Genomic DNA, 24867 nt, shown 5'->3' with positions numbered 1-24867 from the left:
GAATTGGGCAAAAAAAAAAAAAAAAAAAAGAGTGACAACAGACGAATGAAACTCATGGTGAGTGACATCATTTTTTCAGGCATCCTTTGTCTCTGCTTGCTCCAATTGATATTCATTGTCGACATCTTCATCGTCTTCGTCCTCATCAGTGTCTTCATCATCATATAAGTTGCTTTTGAACCTGTTAAGCTCATTTTTAGAATCATCTTCACTCAAAAATTCCAGTCCATATTTGATGTCACGGTGTTTAACTAAGAGCCAGCGAAGCAATCGGTCTTCCTTGTTTAGGTAATGCAGTTCCTTGTTCATACTGGGGGGTGTCATCATCGTCATTTGCATCAGTTGGCCCTAAATGATATTTATAGAATCAGTCGATAAAGGTATGAACTGGTAACCTTAAGCATCAATTTATAAAGCAGGGAAATTATACAAAACTCGTCTGTCATTGAATCCAAAATCCAGTTTCTAACTCAAAACGCCGGAAACAAAAAAGAGAAAGGGAGCAGATAATATAGAAGAAAGGTAAAACCCTACCCTCCAACATACTGAAGCAATGTTTTGAGAATATGCAAAATGAAAACAAAAACAAAATACATGAGGAAAAAAAAGTGCAATATATCAACTAAAGACATTCTATTAGTATTATATATAGATGTCCAATCTTCCGATGAAGTAACCTGGCTTTGGCATATTTAAAGGAGAGCAATATTTTTTCTCTCTCTCATAGGAAGTAAAAATAAAAATTAATAATGTGGATAGATAATTTTATGTGTGTTCATTTTAATATTTTTAAAATTTTTTGTGTAAAATCATTAATAGCTTGAACCATTTTTATTTTTATTCTTTTAGAAATTTCTATAATTTTATCTTTCAGAATTTTTATTTTTTACTTTTTAGAATTTTATATTCTATTTTTTCAATTTTTATTTTATTTTTTCCAAATTTCCAAATTTTATTTGTTAGAATTTATTTTATTTTATTTTTTTATTTTTTCAAAGTTCATTCAAATAGAATTTTATTTAGACACTTGTTTTCCATGTTATGAGTATTTTCTAATTTTCACTAAAAACACTCAAAAGATCATAAATGTATTTTGAGTTTTATATTAAGATTTTGTTACATGTACATTAAACTTTACATAATACATTTACATAATGCCACAAGTCACTCAATCATTTATCAGTTTAAAATTCGATCAATTTTTTTATCAATCTTTTCTCCTCACATCATTTTATGTAATTTCTTATGTACCATTTTTATGTACAAGTTGCATAATCCTTTATATTATGAGTTTAACCAAGTTTTTGAAAATGCATTTTCAGAGATAACAGACCCAACATGATTTTAGTATTTTGAAAAATAAAAAATTGAAAACAACAAACCAAAGGCACCTTTAGTAATTGTTTTTTTAATCCTCGAAGAATCACCACACCCCTAGAAATATGGATTACCAAAACATTTAGTAGTTCCTTTCCCAATCCTTGAAAAATTACTCCCAGAAAAACGCTGATGGAGATAATTGAAAGATCTACAGTCAATATCTTAAGAGAACTTCAGTTTCAACTGATAATCCAAGTTTAACTGTAGTTTTTCCTCACTACTCATCCTCAACATATATATGCATACTGCTTTGTACCTTGTACTTCAGATGGGTTTTCTCTAGGAGATAGGTCGAAGGGGATGCGAGAAATGATATGGATACTTCACAAGATTCAAAAAGAATTCACCTCTGCCATATTAAAAATAACCACTGAAGGACTTCTGCAATTTATTTTAATTAAAACTGAATGTCAAAGTATTTTACATGCAACGCCGGATCGCCCAACCTTCTTAATAGATAAAAAGACTGTAATGGAAGATACAGCTAAATTTCAGACAATTTGAAATGTCACAATTTGCAAATATGTAAAACATGGATACAAGGATATAAAGTAGTAAAAACAACAAAAGTCTTTAACACTTTACTAATCAACTAAAAGGCAGCATATAACAAAATTTAGTATAAGAAATTAATGTGCAGTGATGATGCTAAAACTGTTTACCTGATAATATTTTCCATCAAGCTTCTTGATGCCATAACCCAATTGAACAGTCCCAAAGGACTTCATATCAGTGACCACTCCATTTTTCCTAAAAACATGCTTCCCAACCCGGGAAACTAGTTCCATTAAGGACTCCTTCTTGACATGGGGCTTTAACAAAAGCATGCAGTCGTAAAGAGGCATCTTTTCTCTTTAACTGGCTCCGCTATGTAAGCTGGTTAAACAGTCATTTATAACATTTATAAGAGGAACACTTCTCACCAAGACCAAAAGTTATTCAACAAAAAAATATAAAGAGACGTACATTTCCAGCCAGTTCAAAAAGGATTCATTAACTAATCAAATGCAGAAAATTGAAGAATTAAACTAATGAAAAATCATATGATTTTCCTCATTTGAAAACCATGTTACTCTCCTTTTCACACTGATAATCTCATAATCATATTAATGGCAAACAAGGATGTAGAACTGCATCAGCTATGTTATGATATTGCAGGGACAAAAAAAACAGTTAGCTTGCCCATTTATCACATAACTGAAACAGGACAGGTTAGCCATAAACAGACGTGTTTGTTCACTATTTCACATTGCCCAGACGGTAGGACGGAGGGGTAGTGAGATGACTTATATATACACAGACACACACACGCATACATAAACACGTCAATGATATGAATGAAACTGTAAAGTTTGCATTCATGCAAGTACCTGCATGCAATTGAAATTCAAGAAATGACCAAAATTTCCTCACAGTCAAACAAAAACAATCTAAAATGAAGATGGAAGAGTACGAAGTCCTAGCATGGTATAATCTGATGAAAATAATTCAGTGAACCCTGCGGATTAAATTATATATGGAGAGAGAGTGAAAATTGGATTTGCCTTTGAATCAATCTTATTCAGGAGGTTAAGTAACTTGGTCTTCAAACTCCTATAACTATTGGCTATTGTTGGGCAAAAACATGTTCGGTCCTGGGTTGCTGAGAACAGACCAAACTGGTTTGAATAGGGAATCTACTTAAGGAGTTCCACAAACAATCACTAATTATATCTTTTTAGGCAATCCCTTTTCCACACTTAATTGAGTTACACATTCTGTCATTCTCTGGACAAGTGAAAACAAGAATAAAAATTAACACTGCACTATTCATCCTTAAGGACATTCACTGCGTTTTGATTACAGACTGCATTGCAGTCTTTCACAGTTTCACTTTCGCTCTTTCATTGGACAAAATAAGGAAACCTTAAAGCGGAAAAAATCCACAAAAAAATATTAATGCATTCTTTTACAAATCCCTTTAACCAAATAGTACTCTGCTTGCAACAATGTCAAATTAAAGAATTTTAAAACTAAGAAAGCAAAGGAAGGCACAGTATTGCAATTACAAACAAGTCCAGTATATCAACGTTAACAAATGCACTCCCCAATTTACCTGCACAAACTCTACATAATTAGCTCTGAATAACATAAACAAATTTGACATTTTCAAAAAAGGAGGAAAAACACACACACACCCACCCACACACCCACCACAATACACGATAGTTTTACCTGATTGAATGCAAATAAATTAGAAACAAGCCGGATAAGGAAAAACTAAAAAACCTGAAATTTCAAAATTCGTTTGAGGGTCGGTTCTGAATTAAGCAAGAAAGAAAATAGACAGAGAATTCACCCAGGATCGAAGGGCACAGAAGAGTCCGGCGGCTATTTGGCTGGAAAATGAAGAAAAAGAGTAAAAGACGATGGCCTCTGGATTTGGGCCGCCTGGCTGTTCAGTTAAGCTTACAAATTTGCTTACATTGGTGAACAAATAATATTGGGCTCTCTTTGGTTTTGAACATATCAGGTTTTTTTACTGCCCTGGTTCAGATAAAATCGGATTTTGAGCAAATTTTACTCAAAATTTAATCAATTTTTTTTTAGCTGAATCATAGTATTGTTTATTGGGCCTTATATTGTTGTGTCACTTTTTTTCATAAAAAGAAATAACGATTGATATTGGGTAATTTGATTCGGGTTTTTCGAGTTTCATTTTAAATGTATTTTCATTATAATTGTGTGAACTAATTGATTCTACAAGAAAAAAATTAAATTGGATTAAAATTCATCGATTCAAAGCGATCTTTATTTCCCATGGAGTATATTTTCTTATTTCACTTTTATGTTACATATTTTAAACAACAAAACTCTTAACTATTTTGAAATTAAATTACAGTTTTTTAATAAGAGATTATAAAAAAAAAAATTACAATTTTATTAGGAGATTATATATATAACAATATTATTGGATGGTGAGTTTTGATTTTGGTGCATCTAGTTCCATTTGATTCCTCCGCTTTCTTTTATTTCAAAATAGTCATCAAACTTTATGTTTCATTCCAGATTAGTCCCTCATGTATTTAAATAAAAGGTGGTTGATCATATGTTGGCAATGGAGATCACATTGTCGTGTTAGGAAATTTCAACAGAATCGATTTCATTTCCCTTTCTTAAGAACCTCATTAACAAACTATAATAGTTTGAACTAATTGCATTAGAATCTTGTCTACTACAGGCGAACTATCTGCCGGCCGGAATTGCTCCCTATGTGTTTGATCTTTTGCTTGACTGAGTATCTTGATACCATTACTACTCCCCTTCAGCCTCTGAGTATCTGGGGACAATCCTTTTCCAGAACCAGTGTTTTTTCCACAAGAATATCATCTCTTCGATCGGCACACCCTTAGTCTCGGGAAGGAAGAGATAGACAAAGATTGTCATGATGGTAATCCAACCCGCAAAGAAGAGGAAAATCCCAAACTTGAATGCACATAAAAGGGAGAGGAAAGATTGTCCTATTATGAATGTGAAGAATAGATTTACTGCCACTGTAATGCTCTGTCCAGCAGATCGAGTTTCTAATGGGAATATCTCGCTCGGGACTGTCCAGCCAAGAGGTCCCCATGACCACCCGAAAGCTGCAACAAAGAGACAGATGATAACTACAACTAATATCGAGAAGCTCTTTGAAAGTCCCTCGTCACTGCTGAATTTGAGCCCCAGTATGATCGCTACTATCACCTGCATCACACCGTTAACAATTTAGGTAATCGAGGCACCATTTAATACTAATCATGCATGTTTCAGCTATTTATATATAATGCATCGTGTACATAGATTATACTGTTTCAGCTTGAATAGTCAGAAATTTCAGTCTTTCCAAATTCCATGAGGTGTATTACGATATTTTGTTGGTCAGAAGAAAAGATGGTTGTCTCTTACCTGACATACAATCATTTGTATTCCTCCGCTAATCAGTAAAGCTCTGCGGCCCCATCTATCGACAATTGCGATAGATATGAAAGTGGATGAAGCGAGTACTGCTCCAGTCATGGCTGAAGAATAGAGAGAAGCATTTCTGCCAAATCCCATACTCTGAAACAACACAGGGGCATAGAAAAGAATGGAATTTATGCCTGTGAGTATCTGAAAAGTTGGCATGAAGATTGCCATGATCAACTGGGGCCTGTTCCTCTTCTCAAGGATGTTTCTGAAAGGATGCTTAATGGAGTTTGCAAGATCACTCGCATCAATTATGTCTTGCAATTCTGCGTGGATATCTGAGGTTCCCCTTATTTTTTCGAGAACTTTTTGTCCCTTTTCTTTTAGTCCTCTTTCAATTAAGCTGTTAGGGGTTTCAGGAAGAAATATTCCGCCTATTGTCATCAAAATAGCTGGTGCTGCTGCAAGGCCTAGGGAAAGCCTCCACCCCCATGGCCGAAGCTTTTCCGTTCCATAATTTATCATGTTTGCGGCAAAGATCCCAAGTGTCGTTGCCAATTGAAACATCATATTAAGGCCTCCTCGTAGATGAGGTGGTGCCATTTCTGACAAATACAGTGGCACTGCCTTCAAGCACAAACAAGAAAAAGAGAGCAAGAAATTTTCGTTACTTCCATTTTAACATTTCTAACTTGGTAAGTTTTTATATACGGAGTTATGCTATATTTTGTGATCACGTAGCATTTGAACTCTTCTATGCCAAGCTAAGGCCTTTTTGGATAGGAATAAGCCATTTTAACAAAAAAAAATTGCCTACTTATTTACAGATACAATGTTGACAGTAGATGATTCAGTATAAAAACTAACTGTTTTGTAAACAGTCCACGACATTTTGTCAAGGAAGTGGACAAATAATTTTGGCAATATAGCACGATTGTTTTTGATACTGTAGAAACCCGGGCTGAATCAGTTCAATGGTGGAGATAGTTTACCTGGTTGCCAAATCCAATGCCTACACCAAGCATGATCCGACCTAAAATGAGCATCACCAGATTTACTGCCGAAGCATCTAAAGTTGCTCCTATAATAAAGCTTAATCCACCACAGATGATACTTCCTCGACGTCCATACTTCCGTGTGATAGGCGAGGCTACCAGAGATGATACCAAGCCAGAAAGATATAGAGAAGAGGTAAATGCTGCAAGGCCTTGGCTGTTGTATTTGCAGTAGTTGTTTTCATGCGCATGCCTTTTTTGTCTGTAAACTGTGGGGAAGAATTTTACGAGAAATCCATCCATTGAGGTGACTCCTCCTGTTAAGAATAATCACATACATATTCAGTTTCTCAGGCATTCACTGGCATATTAGTTCTTGTTCCCATACCCCTCGTTATATGCATTGTTTCTATAGTTACAAGCTTATATTTGACAATTATTCAAACCCACCAGTCTGAAACCTGTATCTGTACTTTCTCAGTTAAGATACAAATTACACACTGAATTCACACACACACACACACACACACACACAAAATATTAAACACATTTCCTAACTGAATCCCTTCTTTAACTTCGGGGTTCGGAGCCTGTTCGGTCACCATACCCTTTGTGGCCACCAATCAGGATTCAGGACTAACTGAGATGTTTGTTTTGCTGGAACTCAGTTGTTTCAAGATCTTGCTAGCAACATACATGAATATTAGATACATATAATTGTGCTTCTTTCTGATAAGGGGCACTCTTTGTGACAGGTAAGAAATAATTTGAAACAGAGATTTCATTGACGGATTAAAAAAGTTTGTACCTGAAATCCCAATATCGTAGCCGAAGAGTGATCCCCCTACAGCAGCAACTATACAGGCGATGACGACAAAACCAGTGACCCTTCCCTTATACTGCTCGGCTCTCTCTTTTGCCACCCCGCTTGGCGCAAAAGACCCTCCCGTCATGGCTAGATACCTTCCACCAGAATCTTGGCTGAGGTAACTGAATTCCAATTCTTTACCAAGGAAGATGAGTTGTCTATTTATCTGCACTCAACAACTTCGAAACTTTGGCCCAAATGCATCAGCTTTCATATACAACATACAACATAATTCTTATCTCTTTAATGTGTGGGACCATTATGGTAGTCCCTATTTCTATCTATTATTTTAGTATCAAATGATCAATATGCACCTCAGAAGAAAGACTGCAAAAGGTGGACTTCTAAGGTGTTGACAAATTTCCATTATTAATTGCTTAGTAGTAGTAGTAATAAATAATATCACCATCTAAAGAAATGAAATTATCGTGGATACAACACATTAAAAAAATTAGCCAAGTTTGCCCGATGATGATACTAACTTCGATTACTAGTAGACATGTCTTTTATCCTTATTCAATTTTGTCATGTTTAATGCACAGCATCTTGTAAACGCTCCCTCCATTTGGTGTCTCGTACACACATTGGCATATGAGTCAAAAGCATGGAATATGTGTGCGCAACAAACTTATATATTAGTTCTAAAACGCGGTAATCTTTTTCTGTATTGAGTAAAAATAGGAATCGTGCAACAATGTCTTTAATTTTTTTTTTGAAATAAAAAAATAACAATTCAACTATACGTGCACTTAACTCCCAACTATTGTTCGAATGAAGACCTTAGTGGTATAGTTATCGAGATTAATTTGAATTTTAGAAGTAAATATCATAAATGATGGCAGAGTTATAAATTTTTGAAGGTACAATTAGAAGTGTCACTGAAATCAAACTTTCCTAAAATATTATGAATCTTGCAATATGGGTCCATTGAGATATTATCACTCCACCTACTAAATTATTGTCACACTGCATGCTAATATTAATCTCTTCAATGTCTCAAGTTAAATTTTCACTTTATCATGCTTATATCGATAGTTGATAGAATCACAAAATAGGAATTGAGTAGGACAAAGAGCAGTTAGCGATCCCAAGTTGACTACACATGATTTAAAAGATATACCACCCACAGACGCTTGGGATTTCTAGGCAAAGTTCTTGCTTTAGTAAGTGATACCGAAATGCAATATTTGATTGCTTTCTCGGGAAAATTGTATATATACCATTTTCCTTTGTAAAGGTACAATTGAAGCTTGAGCAAAGGACTTGTCGAATGATCAAGACGGATATGTAACTATATGCCTAGCTTCCTTCCTTTGTAAAAGACTTGTTAACGTGGCCTATAATAAAATCATTTTTCTTATCTCTTCCTTCCGTGGTATTTAATGATGCGTTGTGATGAGCTCTTTAGGATACGATGAGCGTGATAATTTATTGTCTCTACGCTTTGCATTTCTTATTGCATTCTTTCTTTTCAACATTTATTTATGGGTAGATAGGTAATGATTGATCGGAAAACAGAACAAATATTGAACAAGAAATTCTTACTTTCTCCAAATTGCCATTACTTGTAAAATTGTATATAGATAATTGTTTTCTTCAATTTCCAAATGTTACAAGTATGTTAAGAAATGCCAGCAACTGATTTCAAGAGAGGAATTGGACTATAATCGTGCAATTACTTTTCCTGATCACTCAGTATTGCATTATGCCACTGGAACCTGGAAATTTTTTAACAATTTGCAATATGTTGTACCTCGGTGACCGACATTTTCTAAAATTCATTTTCTATAAAAACTCAATTTCAATCACGTTAACTGGCCACCCTTTTTTTTTTTTTTTTTTCAATCGTTAATCTATCCAAATAATTCATACCCATTTATCTAAACACATAAAATAAGTCAGCATAACGTTAACAATTATAAACAAAATCCACACTAACATAACACATGAAAGTGAAAATGTTCTTACTGTCAGAAAATGTTGAAATATTGATTTCTAATAAATGTTCACGAGATGCTTGTACTTGATTTTGAACACAAATATGAACGAACAAAATAGAAATTATAACCGTTTAATATTGAAGGAGATGAAAATCCGTGGAATGAAAGAACGATTAATTTGGTTAAAATTTGATCGAGTTTACTTCTCTCCCTTTTTTTTTTTTTTTTTTTAAACTACAAAATAGGTCTTTACAATTTAAATTTTGTAAGTTGAGCTATTGAGTGTGTTAACAAGTTTGACTAGACTACTTAGCCGATTCCTCGTCCGTTAGATATAGGCTTTTTTCATGAAAAAAAAAATGATGCAAAATACATTCCTTATTGACTTATAATTTTTTTTATATAAAAATTAAATTATTTATTATCAATTTGAATACATTTCGAACCGCCACCGCCACCGTGATCGTCGAAAAGTCGATGGATGTCACTAGACCAACATGGTCTGTGATTTGTATAAAAGTTAATTGAGTTTATCTATTTGACAAAAATAAATAAATAAAAAAGAGAGTGAGAATGTAATGATTTTATTTTATTTTATTTTTTTGTGATGGGGGAATTCGCAGCCGCTACCCTTCGAATGCGCACTGGGTAAACCCTCGAACTGACGCAATAGCCTGCAAACCAAGGTAAATATCACTAGGCAAGCTCGAGCAACAGACTCGACCGAGAAAGTGTTGGTAGAGGGAATCAAATGTTGGAATGTGAAAGCGAAATTAATCAAAAATTAAAATTTCTTTAATTTAATAAGCAAGATCGTCTAGATGTCCACGTGTATGTTATAATAAAATTAAAGGATTCGAATTTTTACCTAAGTTCAATGATCAATCTTGAAATAACTCTGATCCGTGAACTTCTGTCTCCTTTAATTACAAGAACTTGATGCTTCAAACCTTCAATCTTTTTATGGTATTTTCCAATGCAAAGACTACATAGGCGTGTGGACACGTTCTTTCAAATAATTCAGAAACTAATTCTTGAATTTTGGACAACAAGAAAAAAAATATATTTTCTCTCTACAAATTTGAATTTTATGGAATTATGAATGTTGTACTATTTTTCTATCCATCTAGTCTCTATTTATAGAGAAAAAGATGATAAAATTCTAGTACAAATATAATTCCACATTCAAACAAAAGTTTTAATTAAAACTCAAATAAGAGTTGTAATTTAAGACCAATTTCTAATTAGTTTACATATAATTACACGTGCAGTCCTAGAACTTCAATTACAATTACAATTAAGTTTATAACTTTCATATTAATTACAACCAAGTACAAAACTTTATTGTAATTACAATTAAGCTCAAAACTATTATAATTACCGTAATTAAGTTCCAATACTTTATGGAGCCACCAAAGGGATCTGATCGGACATATATTTTCCAAACTCCAATAAGTAGGTCCTATCTAATCAACCCTAAACCACTCAATCTAATTATTAGTCTTTGCCTTTCCACTAAAGGCAAAAAATTGAACTCTTGGAATATATAAAATCACAGAAGTCAATAAATCTGTAATACTTTCATCTGATCTACTGTATATGTATTTTATCCCCGTTTGAGATCCGATAATTAGGTACGAGCATAAATGATCGTTTTGCCCCTCTAATTATACTCACTAACTTAAGTTTCATTTTTTCAACGGTTCAGTGAACAAATCACAGATGTCGAAATTTAACCATCCCTAAACATTGAGTTTAGATTCTAACCGTTCAATAGAAAATACTTAAGTAGTCACTCTGTCTATTTTCAGGGTGACTGTTCCGACATGAATTCATGTTCTTTACTCCGCTCATTCTCAAGTTCCCAATTCATCGAGATATTTGACCAATCAAATTGATCTCATCCATTGAGGAATCAAAGAATAATTAAAATCACAAAAGATATACATAATTCTGTCATGTGATTCAGATGAAATACACAGCGGTCAAGTGGAATTTAATTCTCCGCACGGTCATACTATAGAATTAAATTCGACACGTGGTCCGTTCAATACACTCTAAGTGTACTAGTGTCACCTATAACTATTTCTATGATAACAACAAATCACAAACCTGAATAGTGAATCGGTCAACATTAATATTCTAGTACAAGGTGCCAATCCTTATACATTGGTTGTGAACAAATTATTTATGATCAAAATATAAGTTGTGTCTCACTGTCATTTTCAACGCAAGTACCCAACTCATATTATCACAAGTGATCACAGACACTTTTAGTTTGCACGCTCAATAATAAATAAATACACTAAATAAAGTTAACATAATTTTATTTAATAAAAAATTATTATTATTATTTTTATATCAGCAAAATTATAATATATGGGCACACAATCCAACATCGAACTCGTCACCAAATGCCTCCACACTCACCTATTCCGCCAACTTGACCACCCCATGAGGAACAATGTAATGATTTTATTGATGACATTGAACTTTACACCCGACCTTTGTTTGGTACAAATTAAAATTCTGATTTTAATTTAAGTGAAAATCAACAACTAATTTTAACCACACATTTGATGGGATCCACAACTTTTTAATCACACATTTCAATAAATTTTATTAAAAATCGAATTTTAATAAATTTTGGCCATTGAACTTAATTAGTTCAGATTCATCTTGAACTTGACAAAATATGGTATTCAGGCCATTGACTTAGTTTGTCGTTTAATTTTAACTAAAAATCTTACCCGTTTGCGTGCCAATTTATCAAATCCTTATTTTCAGTTAAATCTCACTACTTGGCAAACAAACATTGAGATTGTTTAGTTAAAAAATTGAATGCAAATCTAAGTCAGTGATTTAAATAAGATATTTTATAAAGTTCGATGACGTCAGAAACAAATTAAGGTTTAGTGAATTTTTTAATTTTTTTAAAATTTATTTTCAATCACATATTTGCTCAATAAAATAATTTTACACGTGGATTTATACTTTTTCTTGATTTTTAACAACATATCCCTCCTTATCTTAAAAGAGAGAATGTGAGGTTTACTATTCATTTTTGTCACATAAGTTTTCACATTAAATTGGTTTGGTATCAGTAAATTATTCTATTCAATCACACTATAACATTTTTTCACACGCCATTTCACCATTTTCACACGTCGTTTTCATTGCAATGTCACTTTCACTGCAATATTTCTCAATTTTCACACACTATTTCACTTTATGAAAGTCAATAAAATATTAACTTAAAATTTTTGAAGTATAATTATTTAGATATATTTAGTTTTTTAAATTAAATATTAATAAAAAGATTACGCTTCTAGAATGTAAAAAGTTACTTATAAGTAAAAAAATCACTTCAACTTATTTAAAAGTAATAAAAAAACTGATAATTGTAAAAGTTACTTATAGGTGAAAAATATTAATCCCTCATTCTCTTATAATTGCAAAAGCTACTTATAAGTTAAAAAAAATTATTAACTTAAAATATTTTAAGTATAAATATTTAGATGTATTTAATTTTTTAAATTAAATATTAATAAAAAGATTACACTATTTAGAATGTAAAAAGTTACTTATAATTAAAAAAATCACTTCAAATTATTTAAAAGTAATGAAAAAATTTATAATTGTAAAAGTTAAAAAAAGAAAAAGAAAAAAAATATGTTTGCTCCGTGCACGGAGCATTGCTCAAAGTTGTAGTTTTTTTTTTATTATTATTTTTATTTGGCTCTTTACCGGATATCAAATGAAATTGAAATATTATATTCTTGATATCATTTTGAAGTACTCATGACATAGTATTACACATCGTTAACGGTGCGTGAAACGGTCAATCGTAGCAAATGTTACGGGACGTCAAAATAGACATTTTCAAACTAATATTTCGATAACAAGCTAATTTTAAAAATTTATTGACGATTGTTCGGTAGTCAAATCAATAAATTTTCTATATTCTCTCGAAATTCATTTCGAAAACTATATTATAGACACATCGAATAATTTAAATAAATATCGAAAATAGTAAACGTATATCAAACGTGCGTGTTAAAAAATGCTCATAACTCGTCTTTTTTCTTAAAAAAAATCAATTATTTTATTAATATTTATTATTTTTTCTCGACAATTTTCTCAAAAAATTACATCAAGTTATTTAAAAGTAAAAAAACTTATAATTATAAAACTACTTATAAGTAAAAATTATTGAATTAAAATTTTAAGTAGATATGTAGATATATTTAATTTTTAAAATATATTTTACACTAACACATTTATCTAAATGAAATTTGCTATAAAAAAAAAAAAGACTCTCTCCAAAACAATGCTCTGTTCATGGAGCAGAACCTGCTCCATGCAAGAAGTAAATGCTCTCAAACAAATTTTTTTTTTTACTTATATTTTTGTTTTCATTTTTGGACTTATTACGAGATATCAAACGAAATCGAAATATTACATTTTTAATATCATTTTGAAGTACTCTTGGCATAATATTGCACCTCGTTAAAGGTGGACGAAATGGCTAATCGTAGAAAATGTTACAGGGCGTCACAATAGGCATTTCCAAACAATTATTCTTTTTTCTAAAATATGAAAAATTACTTATAACTAAAAAATCACTTTAAATTATTTAAAAGTAAAACGAACTTATAATTGTAAAAGCTACTTATAAGTAAAAAAATATTGACTTAAAATTTTTTAAGTATAAATATTTAGATATATTTGGATTTATAAATTAAATATTAATAAAAATATTACACTATATAGAATATATTATATGTAAAAAAAGCACTTCAAGTCATTTAAATTTAATAAAAAAACTTATAATTGAAAATGCTATTTATAGGTAAAAAACATTAATCCCTCATTCTCTTATAATTGCAAAAGCTATTTTATAAGTTAAAAAAAATTAACTTATAATTTTTTAAGTATAAATATTTAGATATATTTATTTTTTAAATTAAATATTAATAAAAAGATTATACTATTTAGAATGTAAAAAGTTACTTATAAGTAAAAAATAAAAAATTAACTTATAATTGTAAAGTTACTTATAAATAAAAAATATTAACTTCAACATTTTTTAGTAAATATTTAGATATATTTAATTTTTTAAAATTAAATATTAAAAAAATACTGTAATTAAAAAAAAAAAAATACACTAACGCTCCATGCACGGAGTTGAGTGTCTTCTATGCATGGACTCCATGGAGTTCGTGCATGGAGATGGAGACACTTCATGCCAGTTTTTTTATTTTTTTAATTATAGTAATTTTTTTATTAATATTTAATTTTAAAAAATTAAATATATTTAAATAATTACTTTAAAATGTTGGAACAAATATTTTACAATCTATAATAGCTTTTACAATTATAAGTTTTTTTTAATTATTTTTAAATAACTTGAAATGATTTTTTACTTATAAGTAACTTTTTACATTCTAGATAGTGTAATCATTTTATTAATATTTAATTTTAAAAAATTAAATATATCTAAATATTTATTTAAAAATCTATGCACAAAGTGAATATTTACTCCGTGCACGGAGCAAAAAGATAAAAAATTTACGTTTGGAAATTTTTACTTATTTATTCATCTTGTAATTTATTATCTTGATATTATAAATAATTTTTTTCTATTTAAAATTTTTATGAATTTTTTTCTCTTTATTTATGATTGAACTTAATTTTTTCAATTATTTTTTTTTCTTTCAGTGAAAGGAGATTTTTTTTTCTATTTAAAATCTTTTCAATTTTTTTTTATTGGTGGAGGTGGGAATTACTGCTTTTTTTGCACAAAGTTGGGCGGTCCATTTTTGTCACATGCGTTTTCATATTCAACTGGTTTGAAATGAGTTTGGTTAAAGTTATTTTTTTTATTATATTACCCCTCCTTATCTCACTGCTCATTTTTGTCACATTGGTTTTCACATGGAATTGATTTGATAATTTGAATCTGACACACCATTTTTTAAGCTATCAACTGTCAATTATATACTATAATTTTATTAGTAGTAATATTTTTTTAAATAATATTTTGTCACACTCTAGTTTTTTTATTTTATTTTTTATAATTGGTAAAGTAGAAATGACGATGTTTTCTATTTTACCTACAACTTACATGCTTTGAATCTAACACACTTTCTCCATCTTCTCACACTATCAACTATCGACCATATCCTATAATTTTATTAGTAATAATATTTTCTAAAATAATTTTATACATAAAAGTTATTCTTTAATTCTAAAATGTAAAAAGTTATTTATAACTAAAAAGATCACTTCAAGTTATTTAAATGTAAAACAAATTTATAATTGTAAAAGCTGCTTATTAGTAAAAAAATATTAACTTATAATTTTTAAGTATACATATTTAGATATATTTAGTTTTATAAATTAAATATTAATAAAAATATTACACTATCTAGAATATAAAAAGTTACTTACAAGTAAAAAAACACTTCAAGTTATTTAAAAGTAATAAAAAACTTATAATTGTAAAAGCTACTTATAGGCAAAAAGAAATATTAATTCCTTATTCTCTTATAATTGCAAAACCTATTTATAAGTAAAAAAATATTAACTTAACATATTTTAAGTATAAATATTTAGATATATTTAGTTTTTTAAATTAAATATTAATAAAAAGATTATATTATCTAGAATGTAAAAAGTTACTTATAAGTAAAAAAATCACTTCAAATTATATAAAAGTAATAAAAAACTTATAATTGTAAAAGTTACTTATAGATAAAAAATACTAATTTAACATTTTTAAGTAAATATTTAGTTATATTTAATTTTTTAAAATTAAATATTAATAAAAATTTTACTATAATTAAAAAAAAATAAAAAATTGCACACTCCGTGCACGGAGTGTTATATAAGTTTTTTTTTATTTTTTTAAATTATAGTAATTTTTTTATTAATATTTAATTTTAAAAAATTAAAGATATCAAAATATTTGCTTAAAAATCTTGAAATTAATATGTCGAAACCATATCCAATCGAAAAATAATGTTATCTAAACGCGTTTCCAGTAATTGTAGTAAAACTTGAGCTGTGGATCCCTTGGCTTTTCCGGCGATACGAACGTATTTAAGTAATTGCCGTTCTGTAAGACCATAGTGAAAACGCAATTTTTGTTTTTCTTCTAGACGAATACGATATTGAGATTTTTTCCCGAGAACGTGATTGGTTTTCAAGATCACGTCCGACTTTAGGCCTTTTATTAGTTAGACACTTTTTCAATATTCTTTGATTTCAAAGGGACATTATCAATTATTAAAAAATTGAGTAAAAAAAATGAAGGAAAAGCCGGCTATCAGAATCGAACCGATGACCATCGCATTACAAATGCGATGCTCTAACCTCTGAGCTAAGCAGGCCCACATAATAGAAACTTTTTATCCATAGGAATTCAATACTCTACACTATAGTGTCTATAAAATATAGAAATGATAGAATATAGAATTTCAAAAAAATATTAGATATTCTAAAACATAACCATTAATATAGTGATATAAAATTTCGATTTCTTTATCACAATTCTAATATTATTAGTATAGTAAATCTTAAATATTTTTAGATAGTCAAATTTTCTTTTTCATTTTTGTTTGAATTCACATGACATTTGAAATTCTTTTTGTTACACTTCTCTATTTTATATTTCGAATTCTATTAATTCTTTCGAATTTGAATTATTTGATCGATTAGAACTAATCAAACATTCCTCCACTTTCATTTGTAAAGGGGAAAGAAAAGACAAAAAAAGAAGAATCGACTGTTCCAGTATTGCAAATTGCATGGGAAAAGTGGCAGGAAGAGAGACATATATATGGGGTATATATCCATCTATATTGAATCGCTGATACAAAAATGATAAAATCCAATTTGATTGAATCAAATACGGGTTTTCGATAAGGAAGAAATCAAAGAAGGGAAAATACTAGACATATATATGGGGTATATATCCATCTATATTGAATCGCTGATACAAAAATGATAAAATCCAATTTGATTGAATCAAATACGAGTTTTCGATAAGGAAGAAATCAAAGAAGGGAAAATACTTTTTTTTTTGGAGACAGTAGTCAGTATCTAATCAATTCAAGGGTTCCAGTATAAATGAAAGAAAAAAAGGAATGACATGACAATGAAATCCTAGCTCAAAACAAAGGGAAGGGGGATATGACGAAATTGGTAGACGCTACGGACTTAATTGGATTGAGCCTTGGTATGGAAACCTACTAAGTGGTAACTTTCAAATTCAGAGAACCCTGGAACTAATAAAAATGGGCAATCCTGAGCCAAATCCTATTTTCCCAAAACAAAGGTTCAGAAAGAAAAAAGGATAGGTGCAGAGACTCAATGGAAGCTGTTCTAACAAATGGAGTGGATTGCGTTGGTAGAGGAATCTTTCCATTGAAACTTCCCGAAAGGATGAAGGATAAACGTATATATTGAATACTATATCAAATGATTAATGACGACTCGAATCTCTATCTGTATTTTTTTATATGAAAAATGGAAGAATTGAGTTCACATTGAAGAAAGAATCGAATATTCATGGATCAAATCATTCACTCCATAGTCTGATAGATCTTTTAAAGAACTGATTAATCGGACAAGAATAAAGATAGAGTCCCATTCTACATGTCAATACCAGCAACAATGAAATTTATAGTAAAAGGAAAATTCGTTGACTTTAAAAATCGTGAAGGTTCAAGTCCCTTTATCCCCAAAAAGCCTATTTGACTCCCCAAATATTTATCCTATCCCTTTTTCATTAGCGGTTCCAAATTCCTTATCTTTTTCATTCACTCTATAAATGTATTTGAGCGTAAATGATTTTCTCTTCTCACATGTGATATATAATACACATCCAAATTAAGCAAGGAATCCCCATTTGAATGATTCACAGTCAATATCATTACTCATACTGAAATTTACAAAGTCGTCTTTTTGAAGATCCAAGAAATTCCAGGACTTGGAGAAAATTTTGAAATCCCATCTTGTCCCTTTAGTTGACATAGACCCCAGTTATCTAATAAAATGAGGATGGGATGTCACATTGAGAATGGTTGGGATAGTTCAGCTGGTAGAGCAGAGGACTTAAAATCCTCGTGTCACCAGTTCAAATCTGGTTCCTGGCACATGATTCATTTGTATGAGTCTCTCAATTAGAAAGTAATTGATATGAATCGAGATGCATATTCATTTCCAATCTAGATCTTAATACATACCTTTATGTATCTTAGCGAGATATACCCCATCTATAAAATAGATGGGTAGAGTTTTTTAAATAAAGTATCTGAAAGAATTAAATTCTATTTTCTTTTTTTTTCTTTCATTCAAAAAATCTATTAATATTTCACACATATTTGAAAAGTTCAATTAGTTGGTTGAAAGACTAAAAATTCGAAGTTGAAAGAGACGAGATTCGGTTCAAATACCATAAAAATAAAGAAAATCTGATACCCTTTCATTTGTTTGTATTTTATCTTTCATATTCGATTTCTTTATTTGTCTCGACATGACTTTCTAGAACCGGTCTAAGTAATGTGCGAAGTACAAAGTTCCTGATGCAGAATGCGTTTGATTTATCCTATTGGTTTGGCTTAACTCACACGAAATAAGTAGCTTCCAAATAAATGTAAGAATTCCCAACGAACCCCCAATTCTGTCTTTTTTTGTTAGCCTATCCATAATTCCTAATAGAAATGTATAAACGAAACTTCAATTAGAATTATTCTGGTTAATCTAGAACCGAAAGTACAATCCTTGAATCTCTGAAATTGTATAAGTGGAAATTAGTTTCTTATCATTCAATGAGTATCTTGTATTTCATAAAAATTGGGGGCAATATAATCCTTACGTAAGGGCCATCCTATCCAACTTTTAGGCATTAAGATAGTTTCAAGCGTGGATGATTATCATAAGAGTTTCCCAACATATCATAAGATTCTCGTTCTTGAAAATCTACACTTGTCCAAACCCAGAAAACGGACGAAATTCTAGGATTCCTCCTTGAGGCAAATACTTTTATGCATACCTCTTCTGGTTGATCCACACAATACTCTATTCTTGTAAGATGATATACACTAGCTAACAGTCCACTAGATGCTACATCATAGACTTATTGGGAGCGTAGATAATTGCAACCATATACATATAAAATGATAGCAATGGAATGCCAATCCTTGGGCTTTATTTGTAAAGTCTCTATTCCTTGATTATCAAAGCCCAAAGATCTATGAATTAGCCCATGCTTGACTAGCCAAGCAGACAAACGATCCTGCATCTTTTTTATCTCCGACATTTTTAGTTAGAATATTTCACATTCTCGATCAAATTTATGAAGATTCACCCGCTACTTGTTATTCTGTACAATACAAAGGAATCCTATCTAATTCACTAATTTGTGAGAAGCTACTGAATTTTTATATTTGAAAAAGTTTTCAATAGGGATCTCTGGAGTAGATGGCTGTTGATAAAGGAATCCTTGATCATAATTTCCAGTATTCATATTGCGTCCAACATGAAATTGTGATTGGTAGTAAAACACCGATTTGCTTGTTGTGACCTAATTCTATCTTCATAGATTTCTTGAGATATTTTCTTACGAAGTTTTGTTATAGCATCTATAACTGCTTTCGGTTTAGGTGGACAACCTGGCAAATAGACATCCACGGGAATTAGCTTATCGACTCCCCGAACAGTACTGTAAGAATCGATACTAAACATCCTTCCTGTAATTGTTCAGGCTCCCATAGCAATAACATATTTTGGTTCGGGCATTTGCTCATATAATCTCACTAAAGAGGGTGCCATTTTCATTGTTACTATTTCAGTTGTTAAAATTAGATCTGCTTGTCTAGGACTCGATCTTGGTACTAATCCATAACGATCAAAATCGAATCGTGATCCTATTAGTGAAGCAAATTCAATAAAACAACAACTGATACCGTAGAGAAGCGGCCATAAACTGGAGAGCCTTGACCAATTTGAAAGATCATTTAACGTAGTTGAAATAACTGAATTTTGGACTGTTTGATCAAGTAAAGGAAACTCAATGGAATTCATAACTTTTTCAATCTTTTTTTTCCTTTTTCTTTTTATTGTGTGAATATTCAGGAGCTTAGACCATTCCAATGCCCCCTTTCACCATGCATAAACTAAACCAACAATTAAGATAAGCACGAAAATTAAAGCTTCTATAAATACAGATACGCCCAATACATCGAAACTCATTGCCCATGGATAAAGAAATACTGTTTCAACATCAAAAACAACAAAAACGAGAGAAAACATATAATAACGGATTCGAAATTGTAACCAAGCGTCGCCCATGGGTTCTATACCCGATTCATAATTAGAAAGTTTCTCCGGCCCTTTCCTAATCGAGGCTAAAATCTCAGAAATGAATAATGCCAAAATAGGAATAAGACTTGATATTATTAGAAATGCCCAAAAAATATAATATTCGTAAAGCAAAATCATAGACGCACTCCTATGAACGTGGAAAATATACCGGATGGGTCGATTCGATTTGAAATTGTTAAGTCGTCCATAACTGTTTAGTCAAAACAAGAATTCATTTTGACCAAACCATCTAGTTTCCTTTGTTTATTGCGAGGCATATCTCATTTCAAGACTCATCGACTGACTTGACTGGAATCCTATTTCTAGTATACACTTTTTTATTTCTTTTTTATTTCAATTTTATTTAGTTAGTATAGCTCTAACTATTCCTTATATACAAATTCTCTTGTTTTCACCTAGGATTCTTGCTAAAGAAAGCTAGTTCGAAATAAAAAGAAAATAGAATTCTTATTTTTTGTTTAGAATTTCTAACTTATTATTTTTAAAATTATATATATTATTCTAAATTCTTTAGAGATTTCTATATTTTTTTAGGAATAGAATCTGGAGTTTGTCATTTTTTTCTTAGTGATTTCGAATAGAACAAGTATTCAAATGTAAGAGAAAGGATATGTATTTTGATTTCTAATATCTTAATATTGGTATATTCCTTTTCTTTTTTTTATTAGAAGGGTTTCTTTTGATTGAATACAGAAAAAGAATACCTTCCCTTTTGTGCTTCGATAGGTCTAGGTAAGGTACAGGAAGAAAAAGCCTATTTGACATTGTTGACAATGAAACTTACCAAAGAGATTCCTTTCTCAACAAACTGTGGCTTGTCCACAAATAGATCATGTCATTCCCTAGATCTATTTGAATTACTCTTTTAAGTTTTTAATCGGTTTCGTGTCTTGATTTTGACTTTCTAAATTCATTAGGATTAGGTATACCAAACAAAAGGAATATCACTAACTTAACCCCTTGATTGTGGACAGGTAAATTCATATGGAATTTATCTCTGAAGATTAATGACGAAAGGTTGGTTTGTTTATCCACGATTGAATAAATATTGATTCGATCCTTTTTTTTTTAGTTTTCTGTTCTGCTTTGAACGATTCCTATGAGTGAGTTTATAGAAATAATTTTGATTGCGATGAACTAACCCAACCTGTCAGTTACAAGCAAGAAACAATAATGAAGAAATGAAAATTAGAATATTTTCTATTTTTCATTTTCATTTTATTTTATAGGGCTCTAGGGCTATAAGGACTCGAACCGTAGACCTTCTTGATAAAACATATCAAAATTATTGTTATCAAAATGATCTAAATTGTTTCAAAGACCCAACATGCCCTTTTTTTTTTTTTTTTTTTACACCTTGGGCTCTTTCATTAACTGATAGAAATATCAGCTGGTCTGCCATATTTTTCAAAATAAGATTAAGAAGATGACTCTATGTGCTCTAATTCATTATTTGGGATTATGATCCAGAGCACTACCAAAGTGTTTCAAAGGTGGGGTTATCTTGACGTAGGTCTGCCTCTAGCCTAGATCAACCTAAGTTAAATGAAGTCTCTATCGTTCGACTTAAAAGATAAAATATGAAACTTCATACACCTTAAAGTTCATAGGACAAAAAGAGATTTTTTGAGGACCTTATACTCATTATGCCTAGCATTGAATGAACTGGTATTGACCTTATCAATATCTCAAATCAATCTATGGGGTCTGTTTGGTACCTAAATGGGCACCAAAGTCAGATCGAACCATTTGTCAGGCTATTGTTCCCTCACAGTTATGGAGTAAGACATCGATTTCTCAAAAAGATACATTTTTTTGATTGTATGATGGATCCCCCTGAAAAACATTGGGACGCGTGTAAACAAGGTGCTCTACCAACTGAACTATAGCCCTTACTGCTTGTGATACATATTTTATCATGTAGATAATTTCTTGTCAAGATGAATATTCTATAATCCAACATCCTCCATTTTTGAGTGGTATTGCTTGTATTATTATTGCTCATAAGTAATATGATATTTATAGTCCATTGATGGCATGGATTCCATTTGGTCATCTTAGGGATGATAAATGACCTACTTAACTCAGTGGTTAGAGTATTGTTTTCATACAACGGGAGTCATTAGTTCAAATTCAATAGCAGGTAGAACTTATTAGATACCGTAGTCAATGGTACCAAATAAGTATGTCGACCCTCCCTCTTTTATTTTTATTGATTTTGTATCTTTTTTATTTACTTTATTTTTGTTGTGGCAAAATAGGATTCTACTTGATTGGATTCCCTCGACAGAATCCTACCAAAATAGGCTTAGAAACAGAACTTTTTTTGATTATTTGAATGCACCAACTAGTTAGGAAATTACATTGACAGCCTCTACTCTTGTCCTAGCTCGTCGGAGAGCTAGATTAGCCTCAATTATTTGTCTCTTTCCTTCAACTTTTCTCAAATTAGCTTAGGCTATTTCAAGAGTTTTCTGAGCTTCTTGTGGATCAGTGTCACTAACCTTTTCTGCATCATTTACTAAAATAACGATCTCATTATTTCCTATTCTAGCAAAACCACCATCAGAGCCATCGTTAACCATTGGTCCTTAAAGAGTATTCTAAAAATCCCTATATCTACAGCTGTAGCAATAAGGGCATGATTTGGTAATACGCCAATTTGACCACTATTAGTATATAAAATGATTTCTTTCACTTCTGAATCCCAAACAATTCGATTAGGGGTCAGTACACAAAGATTTAAAGTCATTTCTTCAAATTGCTCTCCATTTCTAAGTTCATAGCCTTCGCGGTAGCTTCATCGATATTACCTACCAAATAAAAGGCCTGTTCAGGAAGACCATCTAATTCTCCGGAAAGGATCAATTGAAACCCTCTAATGGTTTCTACTAGACCAACATATTTCCCTGGAGAACCGGTAAATACTTCTGCTACAAAAAATGGTTGTGATAAAAAATGCTCAATTTTTTGTGCTCTTGCTACGGTTAAACGATCCTCTTCGGATAATTCGTCCAACCCAAGGATAGCTATAATGTCCTGAAGCTCTTTGTAACGTTGTAAAGTTTGCTTAACTCTTTGCGCAGTTTCGTAATGTTCCTCACCAACGATCCGAGGTTGAAGCATGGTTGACGTTGAATCTAAAGGATCTACTGCTGGATAGATCCCCTTGGCAGCTAATCCTCTTGATAGTACGGTAGTAGCATCTAAATGTGCAAATGTCGTAGCAGGAGCAGGGTCGGTCAAATCGTCTGCAGGTACATAAACTGCTTGAATAGAAGTTAAGGACCCTTCTTTGGTAGAAGTAATTCTTTTTTGTAAAGTACCCATTTCAGTATTCAGGGTAGGTTGATAACTGACAACGGAAGGCATTCTACCCAATAAGGCCAATACTTTGGATCCTGCTTGGATGAAACGGAAGAAATTGTCGATAAATAGAAGTACGTCTTGTTCATTAACATCTCGAAAATATTCCGCCATTGTTAGGGCAATCAAACTAACTCTCATACGAGCTCCAGGTGGTTCATTCATCTGGTCATAAACTAGAGCTACTTTTGATTCTGCCATATTTTCTTCATTAATCACTCCAGATTCTTTCATTTCCATGTAAAGATCATTTCCTTCACGAGTACGTTCACTCACTCCGCCAAATATGGATACGCCCCCACGGGTTTTGGCAATATTGTTAATCAATTCCATAATGAGTATCGTTTTACCAACTCTAGCTCCTCCAAATAGTTCGATTTTTCCCCCCACGGTGATAAGGGGCTAAAAGATCTACTACTTTAATTCCTGTTTCAAAAATAGATAATTTTGTATCTAACTATATAAAGGCAGGTGCAGATCTATGAATAGGAGATGTTGTACGAATATCTACAGGACCTAAATTATCAATAGACTTTCCAAGCACGTTGAAAATTCGTCTGAGTCACTCCACCAACCAGAACACTCAGAGGAGCTCCTGTGTTAATCGCTTCCATTCCTCTCATCAGACCATCTGTAGCACTCATAGCTACAGTTCTAACTCGATTATTTCCTAATAATTGCTGTACCTCACAAGTCACATTAATTGCTTGACCAATAGTATCTCGACCTTTAACTACCAGAGCGTTATAAATATTAGGCATCTTGCCCGGCAGAAAGGCTACATCTAGTACCGGACTGATGATTTGGATGATATGGCCTAGGTTTTATTTTTCAGGCGTGGAAACCCCAGAACCAAAAGTAGTAGGATTAATTCTCATAATAATAAACAAAATATGTCGAATTTTTTTTTTTTGTGAAAATTATCGAATTCAAAATAAAGGTCCGATAGCACGAAGATCAGTTATTTCAATAAGAAATGTCAATAAGAAATGGGAGTTAG

General features: G+C 31.3%; 3 protein-coding genes and 1 non-coding gene across 6 annotated transcripts; all 4 read right to left on the bottom strand.

Annotated features, from left to right (window-relative positions):
• Nucleotides 1-7: 7 nt before the first annotated feature.
• Nucleotides 8-3870, bottom strand: LOC111404193. 3 transcript variants are annotated; one of them, XM_023032962.1, is made up of 3 exons: nt 3719-3870; nt 2043-2256; nt 8-348 (listed from the first exon to the last, which is right to left on the bottom strand). In XM_023032962.1, the coding sequence occupies exons 2-3, from the start codon at nt 2223-2225 to the stop codon at nt 76-78; spliced, it is 456 nt and encodes a 151-aa protein (XP_022888730.1). In that variant the 5' UTR covers nt 2226-2256; nt 3719-3870; the 3' UTR covers nt 8-75. The 3 variants fall into 3 exon arrangements, with proteins under 3 accessions (XP_022888730.1, XP_022888728.1, XP_022888731.1); XM_023032960.1 differs by having other exon boundaries at nt 3649-3867; XM_023032963.1 differs by having other exon boundaries at nt 3708-3867.
• Nucleotides 3871-4471: 601 nt separating this feature from the next.
• On the bottom strand, nt 4472-7397 carry LOC111404192 (sugar carrier protein A-like). The gene is made up of 4 exons (XM_023032959.1): nt 7111-7397; nt 6300-6619; nt 5308-5934; nt 4472-5106 (listed from the first exon to the last, which is right to left on the bottom strand). Exons 1-4 carry the CDS (start codon nt 7253-7255, stop codon nt 4675-4677), a joined length of 1524 nt encoding a protein of 507 aa, XP_022888727.1. The 5' UTR covers nt 7256-7397; the 3' UTR covers nt 4472-4674.
• A 9034-nt stretch (nt 7398-16431) lies between these two features.
• On the bottom strand, nt 16432-16504 carry TRNAT-UGU. Its single transcript has one exon. It is a non-coding gene; the product is annotated as a tRNA-Thr (tRNA).
• Nucleotides 16505-20279: 3775 nt separating this feature from the next.
• Nucleotides 20280-23086, bottom strand: LOC111404779 (NAD(P)H-quinone oxidoreductase subunit 3, chloroplastic-like). The gene is made up of 3 exons (XM_023033537.1): nt 23006-23086; nt 21644-21648; nt 20280-20691 (listed from the first exon to the last, which is right to left on the bottom strand). The coding sequence occupies exons 1-3, from the start codon at nt 23084-23086 to the stop codon at nt 20280-20282; spliced, it is 498 nt and encodes a 165-aa protein (XP_022889305.1).
• Between the last annotated feature and the right edge of the window lie 1781 nt (nt 23087-24867).

Source organism: Olea europaea, chromosome 11, assembly GCF_002742605.1.
Source record: "Olea europaea var. sylvestris chromosome 11, O_europaea_v1, whole genome shotgun sequence".
NCBI classification, from domain to species: domain Eukaryota; kingdom Viridiplantae; phylum Streptophyta; class Magnoliopsida; order Lamiales; family Oleaceae; genus Olea; species Olea europaea.
This window is presented reverse-complemented; position numbering and strand designations above follow the sequence as displayed.